The sequence below is a fragment of the Alosa alosa genome, chromosome 11 (genome assembly GCF_017589495.1).
Source record: "Alosa alosa isolate M-15738 ecotype Scorff River chromosome 11, AALO_Geno_1.1, whole genome shotgun sequence".
Classification (NCBI taxonomy): Eukaryota; Metazoa; Chordata; class Actinopteri; order Clupeiformes; family Clupeidae; genus Alosa; species Alosa alosa.
This window is the reverse complement of record NC_063199.1, coordinates 33,928,726-33,944,166: the sequence shown is the minus strand read 5'-3', so window position 1 is coordinate 33,944,166 and position 15,441 is coordinate 33,928,726. Positions and strand designations below refer to the sequence as shown.

General features: G+C 41.7%; 1 protein-coding gene across 1 annotated transcript; it reads left to right on the top strand.

Moving 5' to 3' along the window:
* Positions 1-8,605: 8,605 nt before the first annotated feature.
* On the top strand, positions 8,606-13,978 carry LOC125303963 (E3 ubiquitin-protein ligase Hakai). The gene is given in 7 exon segments (XM_048257965.1): positions 8,606-9,108; positions 9,900-10,058; positions 10,786-10,860; positions 10,863-10,885; positions 10,994-11,077; positions 11,206-11,279; positions 12,650-13,978. Coding segments are annotated over 7 exon segments (1,437 nt in total). The 5' UTR covers positions 8,606-9,095; the 3' UTR covers positions 13,659-13,978.
* Positions 13,979-15,441: the final 1,463 nt, after the last annotated feature.

The window sequence follows — 15,441 nt, the reverse complement described above, 5'->3', positions numbered from 1 at the left end:
GTGTTTTGTAAATGTATAAAAAATAAAATAAATATTCCATTTAAGTATTCAGACCCTTTGTTTTGACGCTTGCAATTGAACTCTTAGCCTGACGAGCCAGACCAGAATTCATATCGAACCGTCGCAACTCTGCCATCATTATGTTAAGCCCACCTAACGACTCTAAACACGATGATAGCAGACAGACTATGCAGAGAAGTCTATCTCTCCTCTTCCCTTAAGTGAGGCATTGAACAGTTCAATGGCCCTGGGGACAAATTACTTTCTCAGTCTGTCAGTTGTGCAAGGCAGTGGCTTAAGTCTCCAGCTGATCAGGCTCTTCTGCTTAACAATAGTGCTGTGGAGTGGGTGACACTCAATGTCCAAGATGTTGATCAGTTTGTTCAGGGTCCTTTTGTCAGATAGTGAAGTGATGCACTCCAGTTCAGCTCCCACCACAGAGCCAGCTTTCCTTACCAGTCTGTCAATTCGCCCCACATCCTTCTTCCTTGTGCTTCCTCCCCAGCATACTACTGCATAGAAGAGGACGCTGGCAACAACAGACTGGTAGAACATCCTGAGGAGCTTACTGCACACATTGAAGGACCGCAGCCTCCTCAGGAAGTACAGCCTGCTCTGCCCTTTCTTGTAGAGTGCATCAGTGTTGGCTGACCAGTCCAGTTTATTGTCCATTTATTGGACATTATTAGGAGATGCACACATCTGTAAGTTTGCTGCTTTTTTTGAGTATTTTGTGTAGATGATAAGTGGAAAAAATGATGAGCCTAATAACAACAAAATGTGGAAAACTTGAAAAGGTCTGAAAACGTTCCGGTTGCACTGTATGCTCAGTGTATTTGATTTGATATTTGTTGGTTGTGCTTTGTCTCATGTGTACGAGACCATGTTGTGTATGAGACCATGTTGTGTATGAGACCATTTTGCGTATGAGACCATCTTGCGTATGAAACCATGTTGCGTATGAGACCATGTTGCATATGAGACCATGTTGCGAATGCTTTGTCTCATGTGTACGAAACCATGTTAGCATGATGAAACCTTGTGGGCATTATGAAACCTTGTTGCGTAAGAGACCTTTGTTGCGTATGAGACCATGTTGTGTATGAGACCATGTTGCATATGAGACCATGTTGCATATGAGACCATGTTGTGTATGAGACCATGTTGCATATGAGACCATGTTGTGTATGAGACCATGTTGCATATGAGACCATGTTGTGTATGAGACCATGTTGTGTATGAGACCATGTTGCATATGAGACCATGTTGTGTATGAGACCATGTTGCATATGAGACCATGTTGTGTATGAGACCATGTTGCATATGAGACCATGTTGTGTATGTGACCATGCGTATGAGACCATGTTGTGTATGAGACCATTTTTGTACCTCATCTTATGTATGAAACTACAAGGCGATGAGACCATGTTGCATATGAGACCATGTTGCATATGAGACCATGTTGTGTATGAGACCATGTTGCATATGAGACCATGTTGCATATGAGACCATGTTGCATATGAGACCATGTTGCATATGAGACCATGTTGCATATGAGACCATGTTGTGTATGAGACCATGTTGCATATGAGACCATGTTGCATATGAGACCATGTTGCATATGAGACCATGTTGCATATGAGACCATGTTGCATATGAGACCATGTTGTGTATGAGACCATGTTGCATATGAGACCATGTTGTGTATGAGACCATGTTGTGTATGAGACCATGTTGCATATGAGACCATGTTGCATATGAGACCATGTTGTGTATGAGACCATGTTGCGTGATGAGACCATCTTCATGCATGAAACCATGTTGCGTGATGAGACCATGCGTTGCATATGAGACCATTTTGCTTGAGACCATCTTTTGTATGAAACCATGTTGCATTATGAGACCATGTTGCATATGAGACCATGTTACTTGAATGCTTTGTCTCATGTGTACGAAACCATGCGTATGAAACCTTGTTGCGTATGAAACCTTGTTATGTAAGAGACCTTGTTGCGGTATGCTTTGTCTCATGTGTACGAGATCATGTAGCATAGTGATACTGCACTTTAAACTAGTGCCACTCAAAGCACCTACAGCTCAACACTAAAACTAGATGTAGGGATGGTGGTGGTGATGTGGAGCTCTGTGACCTGGATCTCGTGGGAGGGGCAGCCAAATGTATTGTCAGAGAATGTCTAATAAGGGGAGAACTGCCACTCTCGGAGAACTTCCGGTTTCTGAACTGGTTGCAGTTCCTGCTGTGGTTCCACATGAGGGCTTCTGTCCACGAGTGCAGAAATGCATGGGGTCTATGGAGCTGTACCCCTCAAAATCCACTTTTCTCGGGATATAATTTTTTAAAGTAATTTGAGTATTGTATTTGAAGGGGAGGCAAAGAAAATACACTTGGTTGAGTATTATATTTTTAAAGTCACTTAATTGTTCTAAAAGCCTTTCAAATGTGTCAATGACATCATTCATTAGCACAATGCTAGCGTGTTATCTGCAACAACGACCCAACCTGTAAAAAATCAAAAGGACATAAGTACTCGTTCATTCAACTTTTGACCTATAACCCATGTTGAAGTTATACAAACTACAATCAAATCTGAGATTTGTCAACGACAATCAGGTGAAAGAGACAAATTTAGCCGTCTAGCTCCATTGACTCCCATTTATTCTGCACTCATGGCGATCGCCCCCAGTGGAACTCTGGTGGAACTGCATCCAAAATTCGGTACAATGGGACTTAACACAGAGTGGCAAGGCTCTCCGTAGACGGGCTCTGGTATTGTCTTCTTCGTGCCAATAAGAAGCCCTGGCACATCTAGACACAATGAAAAACAAATAATAAAGGAAAACAGAATTAGTTATCATAAGTCACAGTAGCCAACGGTGCTGCTAGTACACCCTGTGTTTTGGTTAACAACTGATAAACTATAACAAAATAGTCTGGTCTGAATGGACTGCTTACTTCCACCTACGTAATATCAATCGCCTCCGCCCCTCCCTAACCCCCCACACTGCTTGTCCACAGTCTCGCCACTTCCCGTCTTGATTACTGCAACTCTCTCCTTTTCGGCCTCCCCCACAAATCCCTCCATAAACTTCAACTAGTCCAGAATTCAGCTGCCCGCATCATAACTCGAACCCCCTCCATTCACCACATCACTCCCGTCCTCCATCAGCTCCACTGGCTCCCGGTTCAGTTCCGCATCCAATTTAAAGTCCTCCTGTTTACTTTCAAGGCCATTCACAACCTCGCCCCTCCATATTTGTCTGATCTCCTCCATGTTCCCACTCCCTCCCGCTCTCTAAGATCCTCTTCCTCCATGCACCTGTCTGTCCTACCGCACCTGTCTGTCCTTACCACCATGGGGAGCAGAGCATTCAGTCGCTCTGCTCTCCGTCTCTGGACTTCACTACCACCCCAACTTAGAAACATTGATTCATTCCCCCATTTCAAATCACAACTCAAAACACATCTTTTTAAAACTGCTTATTCCATATGATGTTATTTTTGTTTGTTTGTTTTGTTTCTGTTTTTGTCTTTTCTTGCTTGTTTTTTTTAAATATTTTATATTTGTATGTAGGCTACGGTGTCCTTGAGTGCCAAGAAAGGCGCCTTTAAATAAAATGTATTGTATTATTAAAATATGACCGCTGCTCAGTCCTGCACATTCTCTCTGCAAAAATACAGTTTTTTTCAGTCGCTAACAAGCGTTTGTCTAACCAGTTGTCAAATGTTTAAAACTCTAAACACAATTAACACAGCATCTGTCTTTTGTGGCCATACCATTCACACATTTAATGTCGTTTTCACACAATATGCAGTCAGTGAACACATTTCCACAATGCTTACAGGGGTGGGCAAACTGCGGCCCGCGGGTCGGATCCGGCCCGCCAAGCACTTTCATCCGGCCCGCCGAGCATTTCATTTGCTCGCTATTTTTTTCCTGCGATAGAGACGACGTTGGTTAGCTTTAAACTGCTTTTCACTCTCCTTAGAGAACATTATGTCAATGTCAAAACATCATGTTAAATAGAGATAACATCATGTTAAACTAAGTTAACTCTTAGTTATCTCCTTTGCAGCAGATCTAACGTGAACATTATAGGCTATGCTATCCATTTAAAGGCCCAGTATGTAGGAAATAATGAAAAATAAACTGTAACCATTCCAAAAATGATCACCATATGTTGTCAGAGAGTAAGGAAACACGATGAATTGCAGTAATGGCTTATTTGACAACATTACTCTAACCCGTAAAACCCCGTAAAACCCATGAAAATGAGTTACGGGCGGAATCTCTTGGAATTTTCGTTTATGTTTTGAACGATTAATTCTAGAATAGCGTATTAATAATGGGCCAGCGCCTCCTCCTATTTAGGTTGCCAAATTAGCAAAGGACAGCTGTCAGTTGTTGTCATGAACGCCTACGAGAGGCAGGCAAATTTACAAAATTAAAACAAGAAACAAATTAAGTGGACATCGGAGGAGCTTCCTGATATTGTGACGTCTTCGTCAAACGAAGAATATCAAGTCTGACGCAGAGCTGGCCATATTTCTCCACAACAGGTAGCCTAGGCTAAACTTCATCTGCATCGCTGACTTCAGCTAAATATGTTACGTTGGTTAGAGAGGTATTTTTTGTTTTCATTGTTTCCTTAATGTGTAGCTGCATGGTTGGAGAAACGTTAAAGCAGCTGCAGGTCAACTAACGTTAGCTAAGTCTTCATTACATCTGGCAACCCAGAAGAGGCTCGCGTCTGGTCTTGAGAACGTTCACCAGTGTTTTGATTTTGGCCTACAGAACGTTCGGTAACAATCCTACAAATCGCACCTTGGGAACGCGTCTGCACTCACAAGAGGGAGAGAGAGCCGCAGGTTCCAGCTCGCTTGTCATTGTTGATAATTGATATCTCCTTCTTATAAGAAACTTTGAAGGCAACAGTAGTTCCACTACTGACCATTTAAAAACTGTGAGTGGGCCCAGTACAGCGATAGCCATAGCGGAGCAGGCAGAAGATCAAATAAGCGTGAATTAAAGCCGACTGTCTTAAGTTTTACAGTGCACAATTTATACATTTGTTTAACAGCATAAAATTAGCAGATTTTTAAGCAATTCATATTTTAAAACAAATACTTTTCATACTAAATTATAGGCTATAATAAATGTATTTTTTTTATGTGTGGAGGGTTCTTGTGTGCCTGCCCAGTTTTCAAAACCCAATGTGGCCCTTGAGCCAAAAAGTTTGCCCACCCCTGGCTTACATTTTCTTAACAGACAAGCTATACCTCCCAACAAAACTATGGATTGTTTTTGTAGGATTTACAAATGTTAACACACAACATCCCAAAATAGCAAACACAGTATCCCAAACCTTAGATACAGTATAAAAACCTCTGCTTCTACTACCAAATGGTTTTATCCCAGGTGCATAATATCAGATGCGATGTTGATGAAAACATGTGGCCTAACTCTGAAGATTGCAGAGATTAGATTCAGTAATTTTGTGCTTTTTAGCCCCCCACCCCCCCCCTTTTTATCTGGGCTTTTTGCTGTTCAGTTTGTTCAGAATGCTCTTGTGTGTTTCATGGATATTTTGTTTACTGTAAGCAATACTGTAAAACTTTTTCTGTTCTATCATACTGTAAACAGTATTTCTACTGTACCTCCTGTAGTAAACAGTAAAGGGAAAAAAAATGGTGGATAGCATGTTTTGCATGCAAAGACCTGTACAACTGAAACATAAAATGCAGTTTTTGTAATGTCAAAAATAGCCAGTATTTTGAAACCTGGTGTACTTTGATTGACTGCATGTACCTTGTGAAGTGAAAACAAGTGTTATTCTTTGACAGAATAATTTCATTTTGAGTCAGATTTCCAGTGTTTTGGTAAAAGTTAGTGTGCGCAGAGAAACATGTGTTATGTTTTGAAATGAAGAGTTAGTATATATTTAACAAAATGTGTTTATGAGAAGAAAATTATCCATTTGGCCAATTGTGTATTGTAGGTGTGAGTCTGTGTTAAGAGTTTAGAAAAAGTATCTGAAGTATGTGTAAGCGCTTGTTAGCGATTGAAAAAAACTGTAAATAACGCTTGTCAATTTGTCTCCATCTCCTACTCTATCCTAGCCTGACGAGCCAGACCCACATTAAAATGTAGGGTCTGGAAACTCACAGAGTGTTCAGTCAGAGGGGGGGATAATCAGTTGTCTTTCAAATTCCCTCTGCATGCAATAGGACAGCAGCAGCGCTATGAGTCCCATGCGTTTCCCACCAGCAGAGCTAGTTGGCTAGTTCAAACGTTTGCCAACTTAATAAAAGCTTAACTCGTGTCACACTGTTCGCTAGCAGCAACATCCATCTTATTTGTTTTCAAGTAGCAGGGAATTCAAGCCAAACCGTTGCAACTCTGCCATCAATCATTATGTTAAGCCCACCCTAACGACTCATACACGATTTCATTGGCCTGAATAAGTTTCGATTTCTGGAGCTCACAAGCCAACGGAGAGTTGCTAGACTAGCCCTAGCAGCAAATGTAATTTGCTTCCGCTAGGGGCGCGTCTAGATTTCTAGGCTAACTCTATCCCCTACTCTTGCAACTTTTGTGTATATGAATGAGTGTATACATAGTGTGTGTTTGTTTTGTGTATCTGTGATTCTGTGTGTGTGTGGGGGGGGAGGGGGTAATGGGGTATGCGGTGTGTGTGGTGTGTATGTGTTTATTTCTGTGTGTGTGCCTGTTTTCCTGCATTTGTGTGTTTTATATGCGTTTGTGTGTGCGTGTGTATTTATGTGTGTGCGTGTGTACGCGTGTTTAAGTGTGTGCATGCCTGTGTGTGTCCATGTGCGTGTGTGCATGTGTACTGTCTGTGTGTGTTTGTGTGTGTGTTTATGTGTGTGTGCATGTATGGATTCATTCATATCATTTGTCTTTTTGTCTATCCTTCCTATAACATCTTTGGGATGAATTAGAACGGAGACTGTGACCTCACAAATGCGCTTCTGGAAGAATGGTCCAAAATTCCCATAAACACTCCTAAACTTTGTGGAAAGCCTTCCCAGAAGAGTTGAAGCTGCTATTAAGGTTTTGCACCTACGTCATAATGTCATGTGACCGTTTGTTTACAACTGGAGTGGTAGGCAAGAATGGTAGGCAAGGCACTGCAGAGAGTGGTAGGCAAGCCTGCAACAGTCGGGTTGCATAGGCTACACATAGTTACAAAATAGCTTCAAAATTGAAATTTTTAATAAAAATATTGACGGGATGCGACCACTTGTGTAGGCCCTAACAGTTGTTTTACAATAAGAAGCAAAAAGGCTGACCGAACAATCGTTTAGCCTACCTATCCTCATGGTTGTGGAGCATGATCGTTAGCAGCTGTGAAGTCTTTTTATTCTCAAGATGGCCTAATGGTGTAGCCTACTGTCTGAAGACGTAGGCTAAAAATCCCTATCTACAGTCATCCAAAAATGAATTGCCAGAGATAGCCTATGAAGGAAAAAGTGCAGCATTTTAAACATGGCAAGATTATTTTTACCGAACAGTTTGTTCTAATTTGTCTCGTGAAATTAATCTTCTGTCCTTCTATTTCAAGTTATCATGAGTGTCATTTGATTATATAATCACAACAAATGCTAATAAATGAAAACAGAATAGGCTTATGTGCTATAGGCTAACGTTACAGGTCAGGCTAACTCCCGTATGTCAAAATAAACTGATTTGATCCTAATTGTTTAGCGATCACACACAACAACTTAAGACAGCAACCTCAAACACCACTGTTGAACCTAGGCTACTGCTTCAGTCATGTAAGAAATAAGCAGTTTATGAATTATCTTTACCCGTTTAATCAAGTCCACATGACCAAAATAACAACATATTTAAAGGCTGAGCTAGCATAACAGCCTAATATAGGCGATGCTGCAATGGATAACTAATAAAAAGTTTCATACAATTAATGAACTTTATCACTCACATTCTGAGTTTTTTCTGGGTGGTTATATATCCATGCAGATCGTCTTCGAATAAGCCATCGCTGTTATATGATATAATATGTTACAGGATTCATGACTCGCGCCATTAATGTTACATGATGCTGACTGACTCTGGCTATAACAGTAGGCTACCATTTTAACGTCTGCTGAGTCTGCCTACCAAGACCTGTCTCTGTTCAGTTGAAGTTAAATGATCAAATATTGTTTGATTTTGTGTCAGCTTTCAGAAGGAAGACATGTTCCTTTCTGGTCAAATTTCACAGCTTCTAAGAAAGGCTATTGTCTTCGTGTAAACTGAGTTTTGAACAGAGAAAAAAAGTTAGGCTACCATTAGGCTACATCGCGGTTCTCCCATAGCGTTATCGATACAGATCAATGCACCAAATCAGGGCGATTTTAAGCGAAACAACGTTCCTGTGACAGGCTATCAAATATTGAACAATGGGATAACGTTTCATCATCACCTTTATTGATGCCTGAAATGTTGACATTGCTGAAATACAGAGATGTAGCCTACTGAGAGGCAGCTGCAGACAACGATGTTCAATGGGTTCAACTTGTCCCTTGCCTACCAGCTGGATGTAAACAAAACTATAGAACCTAGAATACGTCACATGAAAAACGTTAATAGCTGCAAAGGGTGGACTGACGTCATATTAAACCCTATCTTATATGAAGACACAAAATCTAGTTAGTAATGTTTTTAGTATAAGGATACTTACTTTGAGCTTTCTTGTAAGATTATTTCACTTAAAATAAGTCAAAATCTTCTTAAATTAAGACATAAAAAAGCACATTTATCTGCCCATGGATTTATTAATTATTGCACCAAGCACTTTACTGGACCTAGCATAGGATTATTTTTTTTCTCACAACTTGAGTGAAATCATAATATCAAGAATTGATTCGCAGATGTGCAAGGATGGTCAGATATTTTCTGTGAAGGGCAGAAGAGAGAGTGTCTGGGGCTCTGGCTGGTCTCTGGTTGGCCTCTCCCAAAGATTGTTAAGGCTCCGCCTTAACAATCTTTGCCTCTCCCACTTCTAACATCCTGTCAAACATCTTATCCCATCATGCACTGCGTGGAATCATGGATCAAATTGGTGAGTTGTTAATGTAAAACTTAACAGTTTTACAGCCATTGTAATACTATAGTGAAGCACAGGGAATCAACTGTTTAGAAGATTCTTTCTGTCTTTGTCTGAAAGATATTATAAAAACAAGCTTTTGCGGCTACAGAGAGTGACAGAGAGACCCTCTAGCTAGCTAGCTGAAGATGAACGAGCGTCAACAACTATGCCATCTAACATGCTAGCTAGCTAGCCAGCTGTGTACCACCAGTGTTTTGATGGCTAAACATGGATTTTTGTAGATGGCGAGAGTAGAAAAGCGCGTTCATCCACTCCAGTAGCCTAACGTCCTCGAATTGTCGCATGTAATGATCCTGCAGCGAGTCCCCGAGGCCTTGAATTTGACGGAAGGCCTGCAGAAATAAACTTGCTTAGCATGTTAGTACTACGTAAACAGAATTCTACTCTCATCACCACTCACTGTCTGTGACCAATCAATGTAGGGATTGCACAGACAAACTGACAATATGCTAATGTTATTTTATTTCATCATATAACTGACTGACAAATTAATCAACTTTTCTTCCTGTGAGTCGAATCATTCAGTTGATGATGCAATTGTGGGCTGGATACCTGTTGTGATAACTGTTAGCAATGGACCTCTGTATGAGATGGTATCCCTCAAACAAAAGCGGATTAAAACTGCTGGTTATTTATAAGGGCTCTATACATGCTGATGTCAGTGAACCAGTAGTTAATGCATCAGGATAATTACTTGCCATTCTCCAATTGCAATACCTGGATTATCTATATGTGTTTTGCAGATATCGATTTGCAAGGTACAGATGGCTCAGGGTCCTTAGGAGGTCCTGATGTCCGTAGACAGATCCCAATAAAGTTGCTGTCCAAGCAAGCTGTGAGAAGCAAACCCCCTGTCCGGCCTCAGCGATCCACAAGCAGATTGCTCCCAAAAGGAGATGAAGGTAAACCAAACATGATCACAGGCCAAGTATACAATTTGCATATATAGGAAGAATTTGTGTTCTGCATTTAACCCATCCAGGGTAGTGTACAACACACACACACACAGTGGACACCTATTCATACACAAACACGCACACCCTCAGAGCAGTAAGCACACAATGAGCACACATACACACCTGGAGCAGTGGGTAGCCTTAATCTTGACGCCCGGGAAGCAGTTGGGGGTTAGGTGCCTTGCTCAAGGGCACCTCATCCGTGGATGTTGATGTGGGAGAGCGCTATTCAATCACTCCCCCCACCCACATTTTTCCTACCAGTCCGACCGGCCACCCTGACTGGTAGGAAAAATGGGTGGGGGGAGTGATTGATAGGTCGGATAGTGTGGCGATAGTGTGTGCTACTCTATTTCACACCATTGGTTAATTTTAATAATAAACCTCCTTTGAATCTGTCTGTCATTCGTGATTACACCCCAGGTTACTCAGTAATAAACCTCCTTTGAATCTGTCTGTCACCCCTGGTATATTTCTTTGCAGCAGTGGTAAGTAGAGTACATTCAGACTGGTGGCACTCCAGGTGCAAAATTGACAATCACTGCAGCAATTGATATATAACTGTGGCAGCATAGCATATTGTTTTGCTTACAATTGTCCAGAGTGCATGTCCATGCCTGTTTCCAGTTAATTGTGTAAGAATGTGACCTAATGTGAATTGCTTTGTGGACAGAGGGCTTTAGCTACAAGCAAGAAGAGAGATTTGAGTGCAAGTCAGGGGATGCATTTGGCAGCCAGCGCAGATTCCCTCATCCCTGTTCTGGGACTATAAAGTAAGAAGTATTCATTTATCAAATATACTACAAGTGTCTTTTGCTGCACAGTTCAAGTTTATTTATATTTAAATATGGTGTTGTTATTTCTGTATTGTAAACCTTTAGCTCCATCTGGTGGGAGAGAAGGATGATACACCCATTCATTGCTGTGACAAGTGTGGGCTGCCCATAAAAATCTATGGTCGTATGGTAAGACCATATTGAGTAACCATTATATAATATTATTCATTTGATTACTTAATGTAAACATAGTATAGTAGTTACCTTTGTTTATAGATTGGTAGCTGGACAGTGATTGTTGTTTTTTGTCTGGTTAGATTCCCTGCAAGCATGTATTCTGCTACGAATGTGCTGTGCTTTATGAGAAGAAGAATGACAAGATGTGTCCAGGGTGAGCATTACACAAACACAAACATTATGCAAATATTTGTCCTTTTCTCAGAAATCCTCCTTCAGCTTTATTTGTTTGTAATTCTTAAGAGATTGTTTCAATAAGCTGATAGAAACAGACAATATTTTATATAGAATGAAAGAGAAGATATTGTGTTAACATGTATGCTGCATCAAATGTTACACATAATAACTGTGCTTGTTTCCAACGGTCACTTTGTAATAAATTGAGACACTTTTGTTAAACTACACTACCAGTCAAAAGTTTGGACCCACACACACATATTTGTTGTTTTTTTATTTGATTTTTTTTTTTTACTACATTGTATAATAATACCTACAACATCCAACGTATGACAGAAGACAAAGGTCTCTAGAAATATATTCCATGCGCCACATTTCATATTCTTCACTGTTTACCTCTGTGACAACTTTGCCGATAATTGATATTATTAAAGCCAACTTCATTCTTTTCAATAAAATCAGTAAAAGACAAGCAGCTAACAAATGCTTACAATGTATGGAAAATCCATCAAGGTTGTTGGAAATCCATTCCAGCTGACTATATAAAGTTGGTTGAGAGACTGAGCACTTGACCTTGTAGAATTTTAAATATTGAAAATGTAGCTTTATTTACACTTTTTGTTTGCTTACAACATTAGTCCATGTGGGCTATTTCATAATAATAACCACCTACTCAGATAAATAAAGATAAAGGGGAAAAAAACACAAATTTGAGAGTCGGTGTGTCCAAACTTTTGACTGGTAGTGTACATGAGACCCCAGGGGCCAGACTTCAGCTATAGCTTGTGCAGAGACAGAACATGCTAAACTGTTCTGTCACAGATACCAAAACAATATTTGATTGTTTCGAATTTGTTGGAGCAAGTTTGATGTAGCACTGAGAAACCTCTGTGATAATCATCACTTAAGTATTACACACATATATAAGCATTGTTTTAGCCTGGGTGTTCCCATGCTGCCTTGCGCGCGATTTGATTCACGCTGCTAAGGCAGCCTGGAGACCATGGAGCAAATTTTCGCCTGAGATAGGGAACCAATCACAGAACAGGGGGGAAAGCAAGACGATGATGAGCTATGCACAGACGCATTTGATAGACATCCGTGGCACCCAATAAACGGATCTGGGCATTTTTTTCAAATACGAGAAAATGAACGTTTGGTTCCCAGACCACGTCTCATTGAGAAGTGGTGGCGCTAGCCAGGCTAGCATTGTTTAGGAGTAAGTGTAATTTGTGATTTGTACTGTTAGATTCTTTTGTGCTTGCACAGCATATCTGCTCCATTGTGCTGTGTGCTGCGTGCTGTTGTATGCTGCTGGCAGCACTTCCTGTACTAAACCCAGTTCAGTTTGACCCTGTACAGCTGCACCGACCCAGTCCAGCGCATCGAGCAGTGTCTGCGTGGGTCTCTGTACATGTGCAGTGTGGTGCAGGGATGCAAGCGCACCTACCTGTCCCAGCGAGACCTGCAGGCCCACATCAACCACCGCCACGTGAGGGCAGCCAAGCCGTGCAGCTCCCGAGGCGAGCCTCCGCACGCGCCACTGGCTGCCGACCCTCCGGACCGATTTCGCCTGCCCCCGCCCCCACACCTGCCCAAGCCACACCCCTTGATCCCGCCTCCGCTGCAGGGCCACGAGTCCTACGGCCAGCCTAAAGCTGCGCCCCCCTCCCTCTCCCCCTCGCCCGCAGACCTGGCGGCAGCCTCGACCTTCCGGATTGCCGCGATGTCCACGCGCAAGCACAGTAACCTCATCACGGTGCCCATCCAGGACGACTCCGCCAGTGTGCCCGCTCCGACGCGTGACGGTCTCCCCCAGACGCCCCCCGGACTGCCCCTGGCTCACCACCATCCGGCCGAGTACCCGGCGCAGCCTGTCGTGTCCCACCCTCACCACATGATGGCGCCGCCGCAGCAGCAGCATTACGGACCTCCGCCGCCACCCCCGCCTCTCAGCCACCCCATGCAGCATCCGCCCCGTCAGAGCTCTGGGACGCCGCACCTGGTGTACAACCAGGCCCCACCCATGTCCTCTGGACCTCTACCCATCACCCCACCCCCAGGACACATCATTAGTCAGTTGCCCCCCTATATGAACCACCCTCCACCCGGGGCTTTACCTCAGCATGGAGGGCCTGTCAGTGCCCCGCCACCTCACCACTACAACCCCAGCTCTATGCAGCAGGACCAGGGCACCCTAAGTCCACCCTTTACCCAGCCTGGAGGGCTCAGCCCAGGGCTATGGCCGGCTCCCAGGGGCCCGCACCCTTCCCACATGCAGGGCCCTCCTCCCCAAGCCCAGATCCCTGGACCTCATCATCCTGATCAATCACGATACAGACCATATTATCAATAGCCTCGCGCCCCTGTCTGGCCACCTCTAATTGACTTGGTGTGATATGCTTGTGCTTGTGTGTGTGTGTGTGTGTGTGTGTGTGAGAAAGACAGACTATGGGTGTTAATAATGCACTAGAGGGAAAGTTATGTATCAATAAAGGTCTTGGTGATGATGGATTTCGCTACAGACTTCCTGCCTCTATGATGGTATTTCATACTACATGATACTCATACTGAAGCATTCACTTAATGTTGAAGTGTTCACAGCTATACTTTGACAGCTAGACAGCTAGACTTCAGTGAATGTATTGTTTCCTTGGCAATAAATTTTAAGTTGTATGCCATTGTCTTCTGAGTGTTTGAAACATGGGCTCAGCTTTTAGCCTGTGCTATTCTTCACAGCAGTGGTATCACTTTTCTTTTATTTTACAGACATAATTTTACAGTTCTGGTATTTAACTAGCGTGGCTCTACAATTAACTTCAATATTAATTTTATTGGTATGGTCAATTTCCCATCAAACACAAGTATCTATCTATCTGGACTGAGACAGTCAAGCTGTAAAGTGTGGTATCTCAAGAGGTCTTATTGCATGATATATGGCTAAGGAATAGAAAAAGATGACTGATCATAGTTACCCTTACTAATAAGAACTATAGTAATACTATACAAAATGTCATAAGAAGTGTATAACACTATGTTCTCTAATACCTTCCTAATAGCCTTGCCCTCCTATAAAATAATAATAATAATAATAATAATAATAATAATAATAAGCTTTATTTGTATAGCACCTTTCAGACTGCAGCTAAAATTGTTTTATATTTGGAGCATTTAACACAATAATAGAGAATTATAAACAAATTTAATATACAAACAAACAAAACAATAAAACATCAGAGATTTATAATTAAGTAGAAATGATAATTCACAAGACGGTAAGGAGAAATACAATACAATTAATGCAGTGGAAATAGGAACACCCTGTAAATAGCAGCAGTAGAGTGTAAAATAATGTGAAGAAATAGGCTACAAGACAAAAGTGAGTTAAATAAAAGCTCTCATACAGGTATGTTTTCAGGTATTTTTAAAGATGTTTACAGAATTTGCCTATTTGATGTACAGAGGCAGGGTGTTCCAGCTTCAGTGCATAATGAATTTCCCTTTGGGGATCAATAAAGTATCTATCTATCTATCTAATGGCAGAGGTGGAAAAAGTATGAAAATATTGTACTCAAGTAAAAGTACCAATACCTTGATAAAATATTACTCAAGTACAAGTTAAAATACCGATCTGAAAATGTACTAAAAAGTAAAGTAAAAGTAAAAGTAAAAAGTAGTTCATTTAAAATGTACTTTAAGTAAAAGTTACTTAGTTTTTTTTTGGGGAGGGGGTGGGGTACCAGAACAACCAGTTTTACCAGAGACTTTCTAATGAGGAGACACAGCACTCAAAAAATCCTCCATAGTAATGCATGGGGTTAGCTTGTAACGCCAATATGGCAGTTGTCTACACATATCAACCCTTCCGCGGCCGTTGACATGTGAAAAACGTTGAGCCAATGTGTGTTGAAAATACATTGAGCCAATCATGTGGTGTGCTGTGAAGACATCGTGCCAATCATCTGTTGTGATCTCGCTGCTGGAGCAAGATTGGTGTCGAAGAAGCTATACGCACACGCATTTCTGCCAAAATAGATGCACGATAAGTGCCCAAAAAGTGTTGCAATATGGCGCCCAGTGGAGGTACTTGCCTGATAAGGATGTTGAGAAATGGAGATCTATGTGAAAAATCACCTCCT